Source organism: Natator depressus, chromosome 7 (assembly GCF_965152275.1).
Source record: "Natator depressus isolate rNatDep1 chromosome 7, rNatDep2.hap1, whole genome shotgun sequence".
Classification (NCBI taxonomy): Eukaryota; Metazoa; Chordata; order Testudines; family Cheloniidae; genus Natator; species Natator depressus.
In genome coordinates, this window is record NC_134240.1 from 22158737 (window position 1) to 22182488 (window position 23752).

The following is a 23752-nucleotide window of genomic DNA, read 5'->3' on the forward strand; positions in this document are numbered from 1 at the left end:
AACAAAGATGCCAAAAGGAGCTCAAAACTCAAGCCATTGATCCCCAGGGCTGGATAGTGGGTAGGTCCAAGTGGCTGTGTGTCCGAGCTCTAGAGGAATGAACAGGGCTGGGTGCTCCAGCTGAGTCCTGCACTTCAGGCCTCCGGCAGGACTGTACCAGGACCCTCAACATGACTTTGCCTGGTGGAGGATGCACTTAAGGTGCACAGTGTTTATACAGGGCAGATGCAGCTGTAATTATAGGAATGATGTTATAGCAACAGGAAATCCATGCCTCGTGGAGATGCAGCGAGAGGCACAGACTTATTTGCTAATTGCCACCAACAAGAAGCCTTTTGTGTCACTGGGGAAGAGAGGTCTCCCCAACATTGTGGAATTTTGCTCACAGATGGCTTAAGTCAGCCAGGCTGGAGCACGCCGCAGCCCCAAAGAGAACTCCCCTTCTACGGAAGCTTATTGGATTCCTTCAGCTCCCACCGTGGAGCAGTGCCATCCACCTCAGGGCTTTCCCAAGACAGAGGCTGCAACAGGGCCTAGCATGACATGGGGATGGGAGCTTAACGATGCTAGCAATGCAGGCAGGGAAGAGGGGAAGCAACCTCACTATTCTATACTTGCAGTTTAAGAAACATGTCACCCCCCTCTGGGGCAACATCACCCAGCCAAATGGGACAGGGATGAGCCCAGAAATGTCTAAGCTAAGCACAGGTGCTATGGCAAGATAAAAGCTCTCACCCCTGCTGATCTTCTGAGTGGGCCAGCCTGGGCGAAAGGCTATTTGCCCTGGAGGACTGGCCCTGCCTGATGAGATTTCAGGCCTTTCCCACTCCATTCCACCTTATTTCAGCCATTTGGGCCCAATTCAGGACTTAAGGTCAACAGCGAGAAGGGATTTCTGAACTCAAGAAGTGCCAGGAGAAGGAGCTTCATCTCATCCAAGAAACACCAGCTCACACATGCCAGCGCTGCCACCTGGCAAGAGGGCCGAGACCAGCGAAGCACCACAGGCATCAAGTCACTAGCGCATACACCACCCATGTGCAGCCCCTCTCGCATCAGTAGCAAAGCAATCCAGTGATCAAAGGACACAGGGTATAGAGGGAAACCACCAGTACTGGGATACCTTGCTGTGTTGTGAACCCAACACCCCATCCCTCGGAGAGACTGTGCAAAGGGAACTCCCACTAACCCTGCTGACCGGGACTTGAATTGGGGTGGGGCTGGGAGTTTCCCCATGCTATAATCCTGCCATAAACAACTGCTTTAATAAATATGCCTGGTGGACAAGAGTGAAGGGAACTGGCCTTCGTCGATGCTGCCACTCCCCACCCTGCATACACCATTCACGCCTCAAAACACAGCACTGAAATCCTGCCCTTGCCCCAAAGGAGGTAGTCAGCCATCCAGCCTCCTCACCCCTGGCCCAGTAGGTTGCCTACCTTTTTGATCCTGCCACTCCGCGTGCCAGCGAAGACCACAGTGTGTCCCCGGTAGTCGTAGGCAGCCACCGAGGTCATGCCATCCTCCTTATCCACAAAGAGCGCTGTCCCCTCGATGGTCACCGTCCCGCCCAGCGGCTGGTTAAAATCCTGGCCACAGAAATAGTCGTCAATCTGCAGAGGCTGTCAGAGAAGAAGGGAATGAGAGAGATGGGCCATTTGTCAATACATCGACACCACTTAAACTGCTGTGTGCAAAGGGGGACTGAGCTGCTGACTTAGAGCAATAATGAAGTGAGGAGATATACGAACCCCTCTTAGCTACCACTCCTGCCCCAGATCCTTAGCTAATTCCTGCCCCAGATCCAGGGCAGCCAAGGAAAGCGTGGACACCCATCACTTAGGGGCATGAGGAGGGATTAGGGCAGTGACCAGGGGCTTGCCTCAGATTGCTTAGAGGCTGCTAACAAGGCATGGGGGTTGCAAAGAGCTCTGCTTCCCCTCCCTCTCCCAGGGATTGCTCCTGGGTGGGGCAGGAAGCTGTGGTCTCAGAAGCAGTTGGGGGCTCACACACAGCAGCCTGGTACCAGACATACCCATATGCCATTAACTCTAGCTATGCCCAGGCACGGATTCACAGATTAGCCCTGGGGCGCCAGGAAACCAGAGAGGTGGGAAACTCAGAGTCTGCAGAGAAGCCTAGGTGCTGGGTGGTGCGGGTGGACTCTGCTCTCTGAGAGGGACCCCAAGGCACAAGTGGGTGGACAGAGAGCAGAAGAGGCCTCCCAGACAGGAGGGGATAGCGTCAGACTCCAGACACAGTCCTGCTGCTCAGGACTCTTACCACAGGGCACCAATGATCGAACACAACAGTTCCCAGTGGAGCCTGTTCATATGAATCCTGGCAAGGACCCCTCCCCACCCCACCCCACCCCTCCACCACTGAGGTGCCTGGCTCTATGGAAGAGCAATTAGGGCTGGACAAAGGAGATAAGATGAAAGACTGGCCGTAGCCCTGGTCCACCCCACACCTACAGGCTGCCAATAACACTCCCAGCTGTTTCAGCTCCTGGCTTCCCACATGCAGCTCCATCGATACCCCTCTTTCCTGATCTATAGTACTCCAGCCCCTAGCTCCCTACCACCACCACCAGACACCCCTTTGCCAGTGCCCCTCCATCCTGACCTGCATCACCCCCTCCAATTCCAGCCTCTGCAGGAAACAGCTCTCCTGGCGAATTGCTGATCTGGCTCCTGCAGAAAACAGTCATTGCCCTTACTCAGTATCTCAAACTCCCCTCAGCGCTGTTCTCCCAACCAGAGGATTCACTGACGCTGGCAGTTCTCAGTCTGAGGCCAGACAGGAGGCTGGCAGTAGTTTTACAAAGGAGTCATGAGTCTGCCTGCTCCCATTTCCCAGCCAGAGCAGATCTGCTCAGCCTCTCACCACAGGCTTGTACACAAAGGCAAGGGATGCTGCTATCTCCTTCAAGTGCCATATGAGCTGACAAAGGATACTTGGTCAAGTCTGAAGGGCAGTGGCTGAGTGGGGGATGAACGTGGAGTGCCCAGAGAACCTCCTTCGATCAGTGAGTACTGGCATTTCCTCCCACCCTCCAAAGGGTTAATGTGGCCAAATCCCCAGAGAGGCTGTACCAAGCACAGATCCCTGTGTGAAAGCTCCTCTCCCCCACACTCCTTACAGAAGGTGATCAAGAGCAGCCCAATGCCACATGCTGTAGCTGAGACTCAATAGCTCGGGTCCCTCAGGAGAGGCAGTAGATTAACATGTGGGGAGTGGTCAGGGTGGGAGGTGCAGTCACTGATACTGAGTAAGAGGGGAAGAGTGTCTCTGAACCAGAAAGTCTGGTCCTGAAACAGCCTCTCCCTGCTCCCTAATAACCTCCCTAATCCAAGGTCCCAGAAGAGAGTGAGGCAGAGGGGCTCCCAGCCTCAGTCACGTCTGGAGCAGCACTTAAAAACCCACCACTGAGCCCGAGCTTCTAGCCAGAGAAACACTGTTGGGGGAGGGATGGGAGAGGAAAGACTGCGAATCCCATCAGCATTCAAACCAGGTTGGCTGCCCACCTCCCACTGAGCTGGGCTCCAAGGGCGGGGTGGGCAAACAGTGATTAGCGTCCATAGCTTGGCTGGCTCCCTGCCTTTCTCTGCAGTGAGCTCCAAAGCCAGGAGAGTGCATATTAATTCAGCGCGAGGGTCTGGGCAGCTGACCCACCCCAGCAAGGGCCCCGCTCCAGCAGAGCTAGGGGGAGTGTGCGTGCAGACCTGGCCTGCCACTACAACATTGCATAAAGGCCAAAACTGGCCTTCACGGGATTGACTTTTTAAGACAAAGACTGAGCCTGGGAGGTAAGATGAGCCCAAGCAACAGCAACTCCCAGATCTGATTACACTCCCCACAGGGTCTCCTGACTCAGTCTGGCTACCAGGCTCCCTTCCATATAACCCCCTCACTGCTGGTTTCAACACGCCCTCTGGGTACAGCTCTACCGCCATCCCTAAGCCCCCTTCCCAAACAGATTTGGTGTCATGAGGGGGTACATTGTCACCAGGAGCCCTGCCTGCAGTCGGCAAGGGCGCAGCAGACCTTTTCCAGAGGAGGCCAGGCCGCCGTGAGTGCCCAAGTGTAGGAGCTCCCCCTTTCTGGCTTTTATCGTGGTCCTGGGGAGCAGCTGCGCAATTTCATTTGGATCTGTACAGAGGCCTGTGCGGGGGGGGTCCGGCACTCTATCTCCCCACCTGCTCACTTTCCCATTCCCCACCCCCACCTCACTCTCAGAAAGGAAATGCTGCATCTCAACGAGCTGGAACAAGGGGAACGTGTTTGTAATCTACACACACACTCACTCACACACTCCTAGGCTGTGCTCTGTCCCTGTACATTCCCCCTGCAGCTTCCAACAGACACCCCATTCTTCACTTCCTGTCCTAAGCTGCTGGGCATTTCAGCAGGGGGTGAAGATGATCCCTGTGCAGAGTTCACATAGTGCTTTGGGCTGGCAAGGTATTAGGGGAATGAATAAGGGCTATTTTCAGTGGCTGTATTTAGGGGGTCTATGGCTCCTGGGTGCAGAGAAAGTCAAGAGTAGCCCCATGTCACATCAGTGGCCGTGAACAGCTTATCATGGAGCATGCTTTGCCTGCAGTTCCCGATGACATGCATCAGGTGGGGCTGAATGATACAGTGAAAGAGAAAGAGAGGTACTGAATGTGGGAAGGGGGCGCGCGGAGCGTTAAGCAAGTTTCTGATCTGCCTAGGACGTGTTTGAGTGGCTAAGGAGCTATTTTTCTCATTGCAAACCAGCATCTATCAGAGACAGTGCCCCCGCCCATCCACAGCAGAGGGGAGCAGACAGAGCTGCCCCCATGGCCAATGTAATAGTCCAATCTATGGTGCCCCAGCAAAAAGTCTCCTCACACTGCTGACATGGGGACAGCTGGCTGGCAGTTACCAACCTTGGGCCCATCCAGTTCACAATACTGGCTCCCTAATCTCTCACCATCTCGGGGAGCAAGTATCATAGAATCATAGAATATTAGGGTTGGAAGGGACCTCAGGAGGTCATCTAATCCAACCCCCTGCTCAAAGCAGGACCAATCCCCAATATTTGCCCCAGATCCCTAAATGGCCCCCTCAAGGATTGAACTCACAACCCTGGGTTTAGCAGGCCAATGCTCAAACCACTGAGCTATCCCTCCCCCCCAAGTATCTGTACAAAGGAGCTCCCTCCTCCTGCTCCACAACCCCAGCTCCAGAATGATAACTTGGCAGAGAGGCTACACAAGATACTCTTGCAACAATCCAACACCATTGAGCTTCCCAGTGAGCCTAGAAAACCAGAGCCATTCCCCATGCAAGTATAATAGCCTCATTGGCTCCACTGGAACTGTTGCTGCAAACAAACCCTGCAGGGTTTGGCCCCAACCCATGGCCACAAACCACACCAGACCCCTTTAGCCAGGGACACAATTGCTGTATCAAGGTGACCAGGTCATCCTCCAAAACCCCTGCCAGACACTCCCTATATTTGGGTTCAACTTCTGCCTGGGGTACTAAAGGGTATGTAGCATTCCCTCTCCCCCATCCCACTCCTAAATTGCTCTGATTTAAAACAGAGCCTGCCAGGACCACTGGAGTGGGCAGAGAAAAGCCCAGGCTAGCACAATACCACAGCACCAGCAATAGGATATCAAGTGGAAAGGTCCACTCTGGAACACAAGAGAAACTGCCTGATGCCATGCCCTGACCTTCCCACAGTGACACCACCATTCACACACTCCCAAGCCAAGGATCTGCCAAGACAAACAGGTTCACTTTACATACCAAAGGCTCCAGGAAACACACTGCTTAATATTGCTGCTCCTACCCCTTCCACTCAGGACTTTGGGGAAGTCTCTGCATTTCTATAATGCCCCGTCCCTTTCCCAATTCCCACCCATCCCCCAAACAGCTGAGCCCAGGTGATGAGACCACATTAACAAGGGAAAAACTGGCTCATATGACTGAGGGTGGGGAGAGATGAGATTAAACATTTCCTTTCCAGGTCACCAACCCAGGACGGTAGTGACCCAAAGTGATTCCTATCTGCTGTCTGCCCAGCGGCATGAGCTTGATCGGTCTCAGCCCACTTTACGGGAACAGCCACCTCACATAAGGCACCACCACTGCTGGCACCACCTGGTCCCCTTGCTGGCAGTCACAGCAGAGAGGCCAAGGACTGAGTGGGCAACAGAGGCTAAACCCCCCTCTCTACCTCCAGGGCTGAGAGCAGGCAGCACGGTTGAGAAGCTGCTGCCCATGCTGTCCCCGCAGGCAGCAAGCACCAAGCTCACGGGCTTACAGCCCAGCACTACACTCCCTTCAGGGACACAGGAGTTAACACAGCCAATTGGAGGAATGTCTGCCTGGTGCCTTCAGCAGCGGAAGCCGAACTTCCCCACAATGCATCTGACCAGCCAGGCAATGCTCCCACGTGGGAGGAAGGGAACAGAATCCTGTAAACCCCCCGCCCCCCCGGGTTGCTGAGCCCCAGCAGGTTTGGCAGCCGCAGCTGGACTGCAGATCCCCTGCCAGCATCAGCTAGCGGCGTTGTTGGTTAAACACTCTCCTGAGTTTGCAGATTCAGGAGAAGCCTTTTCAAAAGGGAGCTCGAACAGCAGCCAAGAGCCATTGCAGCTCAGCCAGTGCCCAGCATTGGCAGACACAAATGTAGGGCAATTTTCCCAAGCGCTCCTTTTACCAAGCACTGTAGCTGCTGCCCAGGGAGATGGGAGAGCAGCAGAGCCAGGCAGTTCCTGCACTGGGGGACTGAAGGGCTCATTCCTGGTGTCCTCCAAAGGCAGGGGGGAAGGCACAGAGGAGTCACTATCAGTGCCCGTGGAGGGAAGAACTGATGCACAGCCAAGAGGATGGAGCCTGGTTTGGTCAGACACACACACACACACACACACACACACTCACTCAGTTTGGAGAGCACTGAACTGCAACCTGTGATCCTGCTCCAAAACTGATGAGAGGCAGAAGAAATTATCTGCCAGTTAATCTGGAGAACCTCAGTCCCACAGAAATGCCACGGCCCTGCCCTCTTGATCTGCACCACTCCTTGCCACCTCAGTCCAGGAAACAGGACCTTTCATCTTCAGCTCCGATCCAGCCCTAGGTCAGTGGTGATGCAGAGTGGTCACCCTCAGACAGCTGGCCTGCGGGCCCAGAAATGCTGCTCTTAATCCAATTCCTATTGACTCTGATATCTGCCCCAGAAAAGCCGTTCTCCTCACAGCTGGCCTGGGCCCCTCGATGACAGCCTGTGGCCCAGGCTCAGAACAGAAAGACCCAAGGAGCCCGAATTCCCTTCTCTCCATCCTGGGCAGGCCTGAAACACAACAGCACAGGGGAGCGTATGGAGGAAGCGTGTCTGCCTCTCCCATGCAGTGGCTGCCAATCCAGCACCTTCCCCCAGACTCCACCAACGTTGTGAGCAAACAAAAAGAAAAGGCAGTACGCTCAGAAGAGGCAGCAGATGAGCCAGGGAAAGGAATGGGCCTCACCCCCCGATGGCTGGACTCTTCCTGCGCCATCTCTGCCATACCTGCCCCTGCTGGGGAGTCATTTTATCCTTCTCCCTAGGATGCCCCTTTCCCAGATCCTGGACCTCCGAGACAAACCCGCCTGGCTCTGCTGCACTTCTGTGTCAGTCTCTCATTTCCACAGCACTGAAAGGAGAGGGGAAGGACACAGGAGGTTTCTGCACTCAACATACAATGTCTGTGCCGCGTCCCCTCCAGCCTCTGATGCAGGCCCAGACATGTGGTGCTAAGAGAGGATGACAGGGATGGGGGGGGATGTGGGGGGAGACCGCAGGGAACAGGGGTCAGGAACTGGGAAATTCCCTGAACCATGAAATCTGCTTCTATCTTCACCTCAGTGGAAGGAGATGTGTTGTCATGACAACCCCTGGTCCAACAGCCTCTGACCATGGGTTCCAGGCTCTGGGAGATGTGGAGAAAGGGAGGGGGAATGGGGACTGAAGAGAAACGACTGAAGCCTTTCAGCCGGGCACGGGTGAGCTCAGTTACCCACAAGGTCCAACATGGGCATAGGTGCTGGAATTAGGCATGCGGCCGCACCCCCTGGCTTGAAGTGGGCACTAAGCCCACTGTTTAAAAGGGCCATTCATTTTCACTTTGTTTGACTTGCTGTCCTTGGGGCCAGGCCTCTCCCTGCTTTTTCCTCAAGATGCCTGCAGCATGCAATTCCAACATGACTATGGGACAGGATCTCTAGCCCGTGGGAGGAGCCTTCATGGGCGACCCAGGAGGCCAGGGGCTCACACCACTGCTGCAGTTCACAGCTAGCACCACAGCCGTGGGGAGTGCAGAGAGGTGGGAACAGTCCAGTGGATGCAAAGCCGTTCACAGCTGCAGCTCCGTTTGCTTGCTCAGCAGCTCTCACTTCCTCTAGCTGGGGTGCCAGAGTTTAGGACGCAGTCACAAGCTGACTCCTTTCCATGCCTGACTTTTTATCTCTCCTTCCCCAGGCAAGAAATTCCTCTCGAAAAGCCACACATCTTGAGCACAGGCCTCACTGGCTCCCAAAGAGGGCTGTGTCAGTGGCCCCTGGAGGCAGACTGCTTTACCCACTACCTAGGGCCTCATCCCACTGGGGATGGGGGATCAGCAGCATGGTGAGGAGTTAACAATCCTCAACTCAGTATACTGAAAGGGGGGTGGAGGGGCTCAAAAGCCCCCTGCAATCTGAACACACATGGACCTTGCCTACCAATAGAATGGGGTGTAGACCTTGCTGGTCTCCTCCTTTCCATTCTCACAGCGCAAACATCAGGAAGGCAGCGGCAAGAAAACACATCGTTCCTGCGATAAACCAAGTTGAGCTTAGGGACCCACATCCTTCTCCCGCACCCCCAGAAGAACCTCGCCTCCATCAGGGCTGGGACCACTGAACATTCATGGATTGGCTCTCTGGCGGCTGAGACAGAAGCCCCAGAACCTGGGGCAAGAGCCCCACAGCTCAGCCTCACCAAGGAAGATGCCACTGAGGAAGCAGTGAATCACTGAGGCCTAATGAACAATCCATAATGTGGAGAAAGAGGGGAGCAATTTAATAGCAGAGGCTTCAGCCCCAGCAGAGCATCTGGAGATCCTTGGTTATTTTGCTCTTAGGGGAAGCTGTGAAGAACTCAGCAATTGAGGACGGGGGGGGGCCCCCCCACACAAGGGAGACATTTACTTTTATACTATTCTGTATGTTAGTGACAATGGGAGGCTCCCACTTCTCAGCCCCCAAGGACACACCCCTAGACATCACCCTTTAAGCCACCCGGTCCCAAGAGCACAGATGGCCAGAACAGTCTGTCCCAAGAGGAAGAAAGAGATATCTGGTCATTGCTCCTAAGAGAAGCACAGATTGGTCCCTAGGTGCATTCAGCCCCCTTATGGCAGCAGCTTCCAAGACTCAGGGAAGCCCACCCTGACTCAGGCTCTGACGTCCCCTCCTGCAGCCTGGAATCACAGGTCACTTCTTCCCCCATGAGACATCCTGCTCTCCCCATGCATCTTCTCCCAGAAAGAGAGCACACTGGGCCCCTTCCCTTCCCTCTGCCTCATGGTGTGCATAGCAGACAGCAGTGAAGGGGTGAACGGAAAGCCTGAGTCCCGGGCAGACTGGAGCAGAACGAATGAAGGTATTTAAGTCCTGGCAGCACCTCACAGCCAATGCAATCTCCATGTCACACTGCTCTCTGCACTCTAATTTGCAGCTTCCCCAACCTCATCTGCTGCTGAATATGCAAGAGGATAAATGTTTATGGTGTTTACTCCTGTCTGCTTTGTCTCAACAAACTCTGGGAAACGACAAATACAGCTGCACCGCTGCATTCCGGGCTGCAAGGAGCGCGCGTCTGCCCGCCACAGCAACACCGACATCACCTCAATAAATAATTACACCGACAATTAGCTCACTAACAGCAAACTCCCTTGCTAGGGACGTGCAGGCAGACACCATGGCAAGGCCAGGCAAGGCTGGGTCAAATCGGATGGGGGAAGCAATTTGAAGGGTATGGTGCCAGCTGCCATAGCAGATCCAGACACTGGTCCATCAAGTCTGGCCTCTGGCAATGGCTACTGCCAGGTGCTTCAGATAAAGTCAGGGGAATATATATATATGGCCAGTTGCATCATGCTGCATGGAGCAAGTAAATTTTCTTCCTAACCACTGGGCTGACCAGCCTCAAGCATGGGGATCAATTACCCCCCCACCACCACACACACACTGCCTGACCCTGTATAGCTACTAAAGCACATACCCAACACTCAGGTTAACAAGAGACTTCACACCAGCATGGCTGGCAAAGGGTGACATAATCTGCTTCCCAGCAGGCTCCATCCTAATCAGCTGGGGTGAATGTAGGCCCCACTGATTCAATGGGAGACCAGAACCCACACCATAACCAGAGAGGCATCACTTCTGAGGGACTGGCACTATTCAGAGGATCCAATCTCCAGGAGCATGATAATCCCATACTTTCCAGCAACACAACCCCCACCCTCCAAAAAGACCCAGGCAGTACAAGGGGGGGGGGGAGGGGGGCTGGCAAATTTCAGTGGCACTCTGATTCTCCCAGGAAGCCACCCTGCAGTAAGGAGAGCACGGGATACAGAGACCTGGCCTCAGACACACACAAAGGAGATGCTGAGCCAAGGCAGGAAGTAGCCGTCTCCCTGACGCTCCGAATCATTGCCTCCCTTCAGGCCCACTTACCAGAGCAATGAGGGAGCAGACAGGAGAGGCAAGATTCATGCCATTTAGTGTTATTAATTGGCCAGTAATTTGCCAGTTAACACTTATAAACGTTCTCCCTTGGCTGCCATTGATTGCCTGGTTTCCCGACGTCTGCTGGGGGACCTTTAAGCCCCCGGGGTCGTGATAGCGAAACTGAAGCTAAAAGCCAATAGTGGAGAACTAGTGTGAGGCGAGGCATTGTTACACAGTGTGAGGGCATCAGCCCATTGCCTCTGGAAGCCAGGATTCAGCTCGGGGTAGTGTGACAGAGGAGAGAAGTTTGTTGGTACTCAGTCTAGAACCACGTATCCCTCTCACCTCAACCTCACAGGGCATACACTGATGTGAGTATTAGGCAAAGGGGAGCTGGGACTGAAACCAGACAGGATCTCTCTGAAACTCACATCCCATGCACAAAATCCACGGGCAACCTAATCCCCCCAGAAGAATCAGAGAGAAGCTGGAGGAAATTTTTCTTGGGGCAGTGGGGACTGGGTAGCTCAGGACAGCGGGACTCCAGTTCTTTCACATCTAAGTCCCCTGTTTGAGTTTAGCCCTGGGTTCAGTAATGAATGGAAGTTGCAAGCACCTGATCTCTGCTATTTGACCCCTGTGAAATATGATTTTATTTATCTCAGCCCAGCATCAGTAGCACAAACATCTACATCACAACACACCCTCGTCAGAACCAGCAACAACTGCCCCTCATAGGCAGGTTCTGGAGAGAGGCCAGGACTCAAACAGGCCATGGAATCTGAACTCCTGCCCTAGACAGGGTCCCTCCGCCTCAGGCATGAGGCACTTCAGCAGAGAAAGCAACAGGTGGAGAAAGCCCACCGGGCAGCTCGCCATGCCCCACCTGCTCTGTGCAGAGAAAAAGACTTTCGGTCAGGCAGCAACATTAACCCCTTCTTTGGCAGCCCCTGGAAGGATGTTCTGGTTATTGAAGTACTGGGCTGAAAAGAAGGAGATCCGAGTTCAATTCCTAGGTCTGCTGCAAGCTTCCTGTGTGAACCTGAACACTCCACTGAGGCCCTGATTCAGCAACACACTCAGACCCGGGGCTCAATGCTCTGCTGACTTGGGGCTTTTCCCTCTCTGGGAAGTGGAGACATCTTGGGGAGGTGTTGTGAAGGTACCTTGGTCAGTGAGGCCATCAAATTCCACCAACAAGTGGATGGTAGAAGGGTCTAGATAACCAGAACCGAATATACCCACAGCCGTTTTCCCTGCAGAGCGGTGAAGTAGAACGTCCAGACGTGCGGGTCTAAGGGAGCCCGTGCTTTCTCATCCAGCACTGAAGGGGTTAACAGGCACTCTAACTGAGCTCTCACTAGAGCCGGTTTAGCAGAGTCATGCAGGCAATCGCTGCCATTATTGGACTGTTTTCAAACTCAGCCCGCAGAGTCTGAACTGAACCACCCCATCCCTGTCGCAGGTGCTGGCCCTCCCCAGGTCCTACAGAGGCCATGGGAGGAGGGCAGCAATAGGGGGGCCTTAGATGGCTATACTGAGACCCTCGCAGCCTGCTCAATGCAGTCTGCCGCTCCAGGTCTGCCTCTTTCAGAAGATGAATTCCTGGTCCCAGCAGGGGAACGAAAGAAACATACAGGATGGAATTAGTTTCCCCAGCCAAGTTTGTTCGGCTCTACAGCGCTGGGGAGGAACCACTAACATCTTCCCAGCGCTCAGCCAAGTCTGGCGGCCTCTCCGCCTGGCTCCAGCGTGGGCTCCGCCCTGGCCAACAGCACTTGGGGATTAGATAGTCAAAAGTTCATGCTGCTGCCACAGCAGCTGCAAGCAAAACACAAGGATGCTGCTGCACTGGGGAGGCCGTGGCCATGTGCCCTGGGAACTCAGCTGGGGGAAGAAACATGGCAGCTTATCCAAAAGCCACATCCCCCTACAGTTCCTTTCACCCTTGTCCCCTGAACCCTGCTGTACGAGATGTCATTGGCCTCTCCTGAATGGGGCTCAGTGGGAGCGCGATGAATAGAATCCTTACAAAGCTGCTGGAGGGGCTCGAAGGAAGGGGGTGAGGTTCATCATGAGACAGCCCTTCCCCCACCCTCCCCCTCCACTGTCAGGAGATTAATCTTGATTGACAGGGCCTTCCCATGCAGAGAAATCCCCCCTGCCTGCCACAGCCATAGAGCCGGGCTCTTCTGCCTTCCAGATAAGACTTTAAACCAGAAATCCTGACCAGGAGTGGCTCTTTACACACCCATCAGACATTAACCTCAGAGTCCCAGGTTCCAACCCGGGCAACTACATTCAGCCTCCTTAGAAAGCAACGCCTATAGCACCAGTTGGAGACACTATCCTTTGCTTCCTGACCAGTGTGGAGTGTTGCTGTGCAGCCCTTAATCGGCTCCCACGGCCCGCCCCAGAGAAGGCAGCATTTCAGTGGTGCATGAGAAGATTCGCACCTATTGGTTTTGCACACTCTGGAGGATGTGGTTTGGGTATAACTAGCAGAGAGTGAGGTGCTGAGGGCTCAGTTTGAGATCTAGCAACCCCTTCCTCTGCTTGGCCTGTAAAAGCAAACCACGGGAGGGAATTTCTCCAGGCCCAAGACGTCGGCCTAGTACCGAGCAGCGGGACAATCCTCACGGGCTCTCTGGCACAGGCAGTGCTGGCACTGGAATGCAGCAGCCACACCTCCATGCTTTACCTGAAACCCTCATGAGCTCACATCATAATCCCAGTGCCAGAGCAGCCAGATTTCCCCCTGCCATGGTGAGCGCACACACATACACTCCCCCGACTGATTTCCTGCAGGAGTTCAAGCCAATGACCGTGCAGTGTAATAACACTGGGAGAACCAATTCCTGTAGCCGGGGGGACAATTAGCCAATTCCCTCACTGCTAAACGGGCACAAGAACTGGTTACACTCTCCCCCGCACTGGGATATATCCTCCCCAGGGCTGGAGAGGGCCTCTAACTGAACCCCTAGCCTATTGCCAGCTCAGACAAGTCGCCCACCTGGGATTTCACCAATATCTGGACATCATCAGAGCGCTGCACTTTCCTGAGAATAAACAGAATCAAACCCTGCCTGCCAATGCTAATGAAAAGATGGTGGGACTGCGAGAGCTGCCTGGGACAGAGTGGAGGGAATGTCTCTGTAAGCCACTGGTCAGCGTGTGTTGTGTGACCCCTTCTGTGCCAGATCACAGAAGATGGGAGTCTGTCATAGACAGCAGCTGCAGAGCCTGGCTCTAGCTATAGCGACTTAAGCTTGTAGCTCTAGCGGCCTGGGGTTCTCTCCGTGTCAGCCAAGGTAGCAGCTGTCACACATTACAAGGCATGTTTCATCTGTTGGAGCCTCAGGAAAGCAGAGAGCACCCAGAAACCATCTAGGTTTCCAGTACCTGGTAACTTATACTCTTTCCACACTTCCCATGAAGGGGGGTGTTTAGCTGAACTGATGCCCCCTGTTTGTCCTCCAGTACGGACTATGATAATGGATAGGTGTTTCATCCTGGAAGCTTCCAACACATTCTCCAAACTCATTTATGAGCTGTATGCACAGGGATCATTCAACTACTGCAGAAATGCAGCCACTAGCGGGGGTGGAACGAGAGAACTGTTTAACAGCACACAGCAGCATAACCATTTAGGACAGGAAGTGAAGAATATCACACCTAATTGAACCTGCAGTGGGATTTAAGAATGCAGTTCTTACCTAAGCCGGACTTTGGGCAGGACAGCAACGTTCACATCCCTGCTCTTCCATAAAGTGCCATTAAACAGCCCAAAAATCAAGACCTTGCTGCCACATCTCGGGCACCTTCAGCAACGCAGCACTCTCCTGCACAAGGCTAGGACAGCGGCTCAGGGCTGGCTCACAAAGACAAGCACCACTCAGTGAGTTACTAGCCACCACTTCCCAAAGCACCCTGAGTTCTCCCTAGAGCTCTCCCATTCAAGCCCTGACTTAGCCCATCTCTGCTCAGCCTAGGAAATGTGGTGTAATCAGAGCCCCAGCCAGGGGAGTGGCTGCTTCCAATCTTTGTTGTGTTCTCCTAAAAGTGGGGAAAATTAATCCTGCTCCCAGCCAGGGTTCAAAGGCCACACATAGGTGCAGCCTTGCAGCCAGATCTCAATTCCCCAAGGACCAGGAATTTGCCCTGAGCCAGCCAGCCAAAGCCAAGCTGGATCCTGGCAAGGATGCTAAGGAGCCAGAGAAGCTGGGAAAGAACAGCTGCCCAGAACTGATTCTGTGGCTCCATTTCCAGCCAGACTGGTTTTCTTGTGTGCTTGTTACTTTTGTGAGCAAACGGTGAGTTGTGGCTTGTTTATTCTTTGTTCCTTCCCTCTCGCTTTGTTAGCCCTGTGCCAAGGCAAGAAAAGGAGTGAAAGGGGAGAGGTTGGGAGAAAGAGACACAAGGGATCCACTAATGACCATCTTCTTAATGTTTCAGAGAGATGTTTCTCAGCACAGGAATTAGTAATCTGCAGAGTGGGAACAGCCACAAACACTCATGCTGCCCTGCCGCCCCCCTACACTGGCGCAGGACAGGGCCCTCTAGCAGCGGAGAGAGGGGAGCTTGGCATCCATGTCCCATTTGCCCCTTGCTTGTTCTGCTGCAGCTACAAACGAGGAGACCAAGGGCAGCTGCAGTTTGAATGCTCGTCCGCACGGTATACTTTGCTTAGGCTCCCTAGGGGGCCACTAAGCACCCCAGAGCCCACTAACACTGCCCAGCAGAGACCAGGGAGTTCCAGGGATATAGCCCGTCTGGATTCAGAATAATGCTGAAGATCTAGCTCTGCACACAGCCCCCCTACCCAGGCTGAAGTCCTTGATGTTCAGAACATCCCTCTGCACAGCTCATTTCATATATCCAACTGGCCACCCTGTGCCAATCCAGCAGGAGACCTAAATACAGCATCATCAACCCCTTTGGCTGACAGGCACAACCACCCTCCACACACACACCCCACCAGCTCAGGGACAAGGTGACATTCTCTTCCTTACACTTCTCTCTCATTCAGCACCTTGCTTAGGAAAAGCCCAAAGGGAACAGAAGAGCTGCTCCGAGCCACAGCTGGGTCCCCAAGACAGCTGTGCAGGCCAAGGGCAGCGAAGAGAGAGGGAACGGGGGAGCGAGAGACAGCACAAGAGAAGGAGGCAGGCAGCTCCATTCCCGGAGTCAGCAGTCGTGTGACCCAGCAGGCAGCAGTGTAACAATTTCATCATTTTCCACCAGAATTGAATTAGTTTGAAGCCAAAATCAGATTTGTGAGCCCAGTGCTCTTGACAGCAAACCCTTTACTTTGTCAGGCAGCTGTTAGCTGTCTCCCTCCCAGCTCGGGAGAGGACAAAGGAGGGGCTGCCTGGGACAACTTCACAAGGATGCCTATGCACTCCAGGTGGCTGCGGTTAAGGCACGTGCTCCCACAGGACAGCCCCACGGCCCTGGGGTGACTGACCTGCAAGAGGGCACCTGAGAAATGGGAAAAAAAGCCTTCCCCTGTGTTACTCCTTCTGGCCACTAAGCGAAGGGGAGACCCTCACTCAGGCATTGCTCCTGCTGTACTCCCCAGTGCCGCAAGGGCCAACCAGAATGGACGTTCAGTAGGGACGCTGTCCTATGGCTGGCTCCCCCTTGAAGGGGGAATGCAAGGAGCTCAGATGGCCACGCTCCACAGAGTGGGACTTAGGGGGTTGAGGGACTATTTAGAGGCTCCTTCTGAACTCCTTAATCCCCTGACATGCCAGCAATAAGTAGCTCACAGTGGAGCTCCTTGGGAGAAGGGCACCGCCACACCCTAGTCTACTGGCTTTCTGAGCACAGCACAATGGCTTTGAAAAGACAAATCCCATAGAGGCTCCAGCACGAGGGGTACACAGGGGCTGCTCTAGGAGAACTCAGGGCACAGGCTCTGCTGGCCAGGGCAAACTCCCTTCACACAGCTTTGCAGCCCCCCTGCTATCCACAAGCCCAGCTCTGTCAACCCACCTCAGTACTGGCTGGCAGCCCCCCCTCAGATATTCCAGGCTGGGTCCCACCACCTCTCTGCCAATGCCCCACTGTCCTAACCTGCAGGTGTCCCTCCTTATTCTGGAGCTGCGTTCCCTTGATCAGGGAAAGCCAACCATGCCCGTTTGTGTTATTTGACCAAATACCCATCTTGGACTAGCTTGAGAACAGTCATTTCATGGTGATCTAGCAAAGTCTGGAAGCCCAGGCCTCAAAAGAGAGGCTATAGCCTTAAACTATTGCACCATGCTAGCACTGACAGGGGACTAAATTCAGCCTTGGGGCAAGCAGGTATATAGCCCAATGAAGTTATGCACCAGTTTAGGGCTGGGCCAGATCCTCAGCTGGGGTAAACTGGTGCAGCTAAACTGATTTCAATGGAGCTCAGCTGATTTACCCCTGTTGAGGATTTGGCCTACATCCTTTAGCCCAGGCTGTGAGAGGCTGCCCAGGCCGTGAGAGGCTGCCCAGGCCATGCCAGTTTAGAGATGCCTGGATATATTACACTCCCATCATCCCGAGTAGCTGAAATAGCCTCCCTGTGACCATTCATATTTTATAATATCATCTGGAAAAGAAGCCGGCAATAGTTCATAAACCAAGCAGGCTCAGCACCCCCTCGCCACAGACTTCATGTAGCAAAACAGGGCAATAAACCGGCAGCCATACGTTAGCAATGGCCTGTGGGAAATGCTTCCCTTGGGACAGGCAAGAGACTTTCCCTAGATTGGGAAACAGCAGCCCAGGGATTACAGCCCTGGCATGCTCCCACGTCCCTGGGGCAATGGTTTGCTACTAACTGCCTTCAACATCAGACGCATTCTCAGTGCCTCACTCACACCTAGGACATGCTGCTGCCCACGCCCCGCCATTCCCCAGCCATGTGCCCTGAATGAAAGTGGTGGAGCCACCCACTTCCAATGCTCCGAGCATCTCCCACGGCCTGGCAGCCCGGTTTTCAGGGGAATGAGACTGCTACGTGTTTTTGTTGCACATGGACCTTCCCTCTTTGTGCTGACTCACTGCATGCTGACCTGAGGACAGAGGCAGGCCAGCATGCCCAATTGGAGGAGCCAAGCTTCCCTCTGAAAGAAGCTCTGAACGACTCTGAAAGAAGTTTTACCCACCCCCCCCCTCAACAAATTCCAAGTGGGATCTTGGCAGATCCTTCCGGGAACTGTCCAGGCAAGAACTAGGGAATTGTCACTGCGGGATCCAGACAGGAGCTGACTTGCTCCCACTCTTCACAGATCCTACGAGCACGCTCAGGAATGAATGAGCTGCCAAGAGCTAAAAAGAGACAGAGCAGGAAGATTTTCCAGGCCTCCAACAGCCAGGAGAACAGGTCTGACCAGGTAAGAAGCAGCCAGCAGGGAAAGGTTTCCTTCAGGGATAGTCCTATACCATGGTGGGGGAGGATGAGAACAGAGCAGCTTGACAGAGGCTGAATGGGCCATGCATGCTCCAGGTATTTGGAATATCACAGAGAGGAGAGGGCGTCATATGTCAGAGGTAGATCATTTCTCTAGATTCTGCCAAAGGCAGGGCTGCCCTGCCACAAGGGCCCAGGGTCTGGCTGTTTGACCCAGCTCCTTGCACACAGCCAGCAGCTCGCAGGAATGATCGGTTTCCAGCAGGAGCAGAGCGTGTTTGAATCCAGGCACCCTGGGTCGGTTCTGAAGGTGCTGACCAGAGTGACCAGCTGTTCTAAAGGGGGCCTGAGGGCAGCAATTAAGGGGTCAGACACTCTCACACTCCCTTCCTACCAACTCATGCTATGGGGAATGCAACAGGTGCACTTAGAATGAACAAGGGCCAGGGAGCAGGCAGCAAAGAGCCGCTGAACACTGAATGAAGCCATGCGGTCCATGAGGCTGCCAGCCACCCTCTTACTCTGCCTTCAACACCCCGATGCACCCCTGCATTCTCAGTCGCATACAGCTGCTTTGGAGGTTCTCTCTGACCATCCCAAAAGCCACAGATGCCATTTGCAAGGGGCTGTCATGCTGAGCCACAGCCATTTCCACTCTGAGCGCTGGCATCGACCAGTGGGAAAGGAGCCACCTGCGCCTGGAGAGGGCAGGCTGCGCTCCCTTTAATCCACCGTCACCAGGGTTAGCTCTCTGAAGCATGTTATTAGTCTGATCTGCAGGGAGATTAACTCCCCGGGGAGGGGGGGAAGAATGTGGGGCGGGGGCATCAACTCTGGCAATACTCTGAAAGGCAAAGAGGGGAATATAGTTATTGTTTGTACCTACCCAGCTCCATCCCTGCCTTCCCAGCCCCTCATCACATGCTGCAGTGGAGTTAGCTATTCCATGTACTGTACGCAGCCAGGAATTGCACTGCAGGGTTCCACCTCCCACCATCCCGCTGCTTGGGCCCTGGGGTGTGTGTTACACATTCCACAAAATTGGGGATGGTTCAGCATTGCTAGCAGAGGCCCCAGGCTCTAAATGTTGTACCAGAGCTCACAGTGATGCAATCATCCCAGCAAGAGGCCTGGACTGCCAGAGCCAGCATGGACAAGGAGAAAAAAAGAGGTCCCCATGCACCCTCCTACCTAAGGATCTGGTGTGTACCAAACCACTAACATCAAAGAGCTTCTAGGTGCTTTGGGCACTTTCTGGTGCTGCTTTTGCCCTCCCAGCCCTCAGCCCAGCATTACACTAGGTAGAATTGGGACAGAGCTGACGCCCACTGTATCACCATTGGGAGCAGCACTTACTTCACAGGGTTGGATCCACAAATGTGTTGGGATTCTAAATCGGTATGGGGCCATTTTTTTCAGGCCAGCCATCACTGGTGAATACCCGTTTAAACCAAAACCCAGTGACCATCCCACACCAGATCCATGACCTTATTCTCCATACTCAGCATGGGATACCACTAGATACCCTGTGTCAGCCTGCGCTCCCACCCCCGCCCCACGGGCAATAGCTCTCTCACAACAGACAAGAAGCCCATCTGAGCAGGCAGCAGCCCAGCCAGGTGACCGTGAGGGGAGTGGATCCACAGGGCCAGAAAGCAGCCCACTTCACTAAAGCTAAGCAGGCACTTACCGAGTTGATGCAACCCAATTCCTTGTTCAATAGCCAGGGTAGTGACAGCTTTCCCTCTCCTCGGTAGCAAGACTGGATGCGCTCCTTGATTTTGTCTTTGATCTTTTTCAGAGTGAAGAGGCAGAGGACGGATTCCTTGGGTGGCTTGACCCTGTTCTTCTGGCCCTGGGAGAAAACAGTGAAGAGGATGTCTTCCTGCTCCGAGATGCCCAGCTGCTTCGCAAGCACCTTGCCGGGCTTGCTGAGGTACGCATCCTGTATCAGACGGTACTCGACGCCGTCCCGCACGCAGCCGATGGGGAACTCCACGTAGGAGTAGAACTTGGGGTCATCCACACAGAGGCGGACGATTTTGGAGGTGAAGAACTGCTCCCCTGTGGAGTCAGGCGAGGTGAGCTGGGTGTCCAACTGCAAAGTCAGGTAGTAGACGAACTGCTCACTGCTGAAGCTATAGATGTAGTAAATGTCAAACGTGGGGAACTTGGAGAGCGTGTCTGAGGGGATCTTGAGCTGGGAGGAGACAAACTCGTCTTGGTAGACAAAGCCAAACATCTCCGCGTTCTCCTCGTTAGTCATCAACTTGCGACTGGAGAGGGTGGGGAAGTACTCGGACTTCCCATCAATCGGCGTCCCGATGAATAGCTTGTTTTGTCCGTTAAGCACCTCAATGATGACACCCGACATGGTGCCTGACTCGTTGACGCTGGAGAGGTAATGCTCCTTGCGGTGGTGGGGTTCCCCCAGCTTGAAGAGGTCGTCCAAGCGTAGGAACTGGCAGATGCCCTGGGAGGCGCTGCCACAGGCGATCAGCCGGTTCCCTGAGTAGTCCACCAGCAGCAGCTTGTTGACATTGTTGGTGGTGACCAGCCCATGGGGGCAGGACTGGACGCTGGGGGGTGGATAGCACTTCTCGTTATCATCCACCGGCCCTGTCACATGGGCACGCAACAACGTCAGGTTGTTGGAGAGCTTGTAGATCCGGTTGACAGCGCCCACATAGACCTCCCCAGTTTTGTTGTGGACCACCAGGTGTGTCAAGCTCCAGTCTGTGACAGAGAAAGTCCTAAAGGGGGACTTGGGGGTGCCCTCTGCCAGTGGTAGCCAGGCGCTCCCCAAAAGCAGCAGGGTCCAGATGTTAACGGACAAGTGGTGCTTGAGCCGAAGGAGCCACATTGCAGCAGTGTCACATCCGACCAGGGCCGTGCACAAAGCCAGCCACAAAATAAATAGAAGCCAACCCAAAATAGAGGGATGGGGCAAGGGGAGGGGGTATTACAGGGCCAAGGTCTCCTCTGCTTCTGCTAGGCTCCACATTCAGGGCATCATGGACACTGGCAGCCTGGTCAGCCCTAGAGGGAAAGACAAGAACAGTGTTAGGCAAGCCCTCCTGCAGCTCACGTTATAACATTAAGCCTTTGGGGCTCACTGCCCACTCCCTTCCCCCCTGCCAGCCACTCTCCATTTCTGGGGCTTTGGTTCTCACAGCCCTCTAGGGGCTTAGCGGGCTTCAAGTGCCATGCACAGGAGATGCAGTGCCCCTCCCATCCATCTCCTCCAGAACGTTACTCCCCTCATCCAACAACCACACGCAATTGGGGGCCGGGGGGAGGGCAGCATCACAGAAAGCCACAGTCGCCCACATTCCACATCAGCACAGGGAAGAGGGGCACAGCGACCATAGCTTCCCATCTGAAGGGAGACATGCCAAGAGCTGATTAGCACAACGCTGCCTAAAACTACCCCAGCGAGCCTCCAGGCATTCATGGCCGCTTTGCTTCCCCACCCTGACACTCGCTGGCCCACATCACAACCACCATCTCTCCCACCACGCTGGGGCAGAACACAGCTCCCTACGGAGCCTGTCAATGCTCTGACACTCCCTAGCAGCCATGGGAAGGTTGCTCTGGGATGCTGTCAAGCACTCACTTCCCAGAGCGGATGAGCACTCAGCCTCAGCATCACTAGCCCAGAGAATCAGCCTGGCTCTCTAACAGGACCTGAAGCCACAGGCAAGCCCGCAGCAGAGGGGACAGAGTGTAAATGCTCCCATCATTTCAGCTGCCAGAGTGAACGTGCAGCATCCAAGACACACATGGCAGGCAGCACGCTCACAGTTCACTCTTGAATGGCTAACACACACAAGTGCCTCCACAGGGCATAGCCAACACATGCCCTTCATGCCGGCCGCATGCACAGCCAGTCACAGTGCACAGAAGCACTCATTGGGGCCTAGCACCTCCCACCGTGATATGAAGCTACATGCACCTCAGCCCCTGGCAGCTCCGCCCCAGTTCACTGTGGGTTTTAAAATCTAGTCCTTGTGGCAGTTTGTTCACCGCTCAGGAGCCCTGGGGAAACCACACATGGTTCCTCTGAACAGCCAGCTGCACACTTCTCATCTAAACTAGCTGCACGGCTGGGGGACAGGCACCAGCCAGTAGAGTCCCCTCGAAGCCCCCAGGTCGAATCCAGACTAGTCAATGCTGACAAAGCTGCTACCATGAAGAAGTCCCCCGTGAAACAAGCTGGTGAGTCTGAGCCCTAGGAGACAGGTGTACTTCACAAAACCCACCCTCCTAACCAACACCAAAACGGCCCCCTTCCTAGTAATCTTAGCAGAAAAGCCAAGGACTAAATGGGCCATGGGCCTACACCCAGAGGGCAAGATGAAGGCTTGCTGGCAGGGGCAATTCCCAAGGGAGACCTGACCTTGCTGGAGGTATACAGAGGATTTCCATTGCCCAAGATGGCAATCCAGCAGTCCCTTTCCCATACAGAAAAACAACCCACCAGTGGCCTCACACCCAGCCCCACGCCGGGGGAGCTGTGCATTTCACACCCACCACGCTGCAAAAGCAGTCCCCTCCTGAACAGAGAGGCTGGAAAACGCCACAATGCGAGCGCCTCTGGGCCCTTCTCCCACCGCCTGTGCATGCAGCACAAGGCAGCCTACAAAGCTTTCATTGCATTTCACCAGTTACCAAATTGGACTTTAATGTGCTGAATGGCTGGTCATTAAAGAGATGTTACTTTTATAAAGACAGAGAGAGAAAGACTTTCACAAATGAAGGGAGAAATAAATGGTGCCAAATGTACTGAGAGGAGAAGACCCTGGCTGGAGTTAGAGCAGGGGGACTGGGAGTAAGGGCTCTGGGGGCCTTCACCACTGACTTGCTACATGGGCTTTGGGGAAGCACTTCCCCCCTCTGTGTTCCAGTTTCTCAGTCATCTATAGAACTGGGGTAACAGAATACTGACCGACTGCACAGGGAGGATTAACACTCAAAGTAGATCCTTCGATGAAAGGAGCTGTAGGTACAAAGTACGATCAGCCCCTGAGATTTGTTTGCCCCAACCATCCAATATCCCAGGGACGTCCAGCTGCCCAGCCTGGTGTTAAATCTTCTGTTCCTCCAAACACCCCCAGATAATAAGTTTGAAAGGCTACAACAGGACAAGAAGAGACATCCCCCATCTGAGATCTCTGGCTCACTCTGCACAGAGATAACCCTGCCATCAGCCCATGGGGACAGGGAGTGGTATAGGCAGGAAACATTGCCCCAGGAAGGAGGATTGTCAGACTGTGCTATGTTCCACCACAACACCACTGACCACACATCCAGCAAGAACAGGGATTCATCTTGCTCTGGACCATCAAGTCGCAGCCAACAGAGGAGGTGGGGAGACAGAATCTAATGGGACAGCAGTCCAACCTGGCATGGTGAACCCAGCAATTACCAGGACAGAGGCAAAAAACCAGCAGCAGCAAAGACTCCCCTTGCCCCTGGAGGCATTTCACTCTCAGTTGGGGGCACACCTTCCCTCCCAGCTCCCACCAGTCATCCAGGGGCGTGATCCTGCCACCTCCCACTCCCTGGCTCCCATCTTCTGGGGAGTCAGGTTTTCTCAGCCACTTGCTAGCAGATCTCCTTGAGACACCA

The 23752-nt window shown here is 54.2% G+C and overlaps 1 protein-coding gene across 2 annotated transcripts in view; it reads right to left on the bottom strand.

Moving 5' to 3' along the window:
• Positions 1 to 23752, bottom strand: part of PLXNA1 (plexin A1) — a 516682-nt gene that overhangs the window by 468448 nt on the left and 24482 nt on the right. For both annotated transcript variants that reach the window (XM_074957636.1, XM_074957635.1), the window contains exons 2-3: positions 19812 to 21160; positions 1440 to 1622 (exon numbers count right to left, since the gene is read on the bottom strand). In XM_074957636.1, coding sequence (XP_074813737.1) covers positions 1440 to 1622; positions 19812 to 20984 — 1356 coding nt within the window. In that variant the 5' untranslated portion in view covers positions 20985 to 21160. The remainder of the gene's footprint in view (positions 1 to 1439; positions 1623 to 19811; positions 21161 to 23752) is intronic.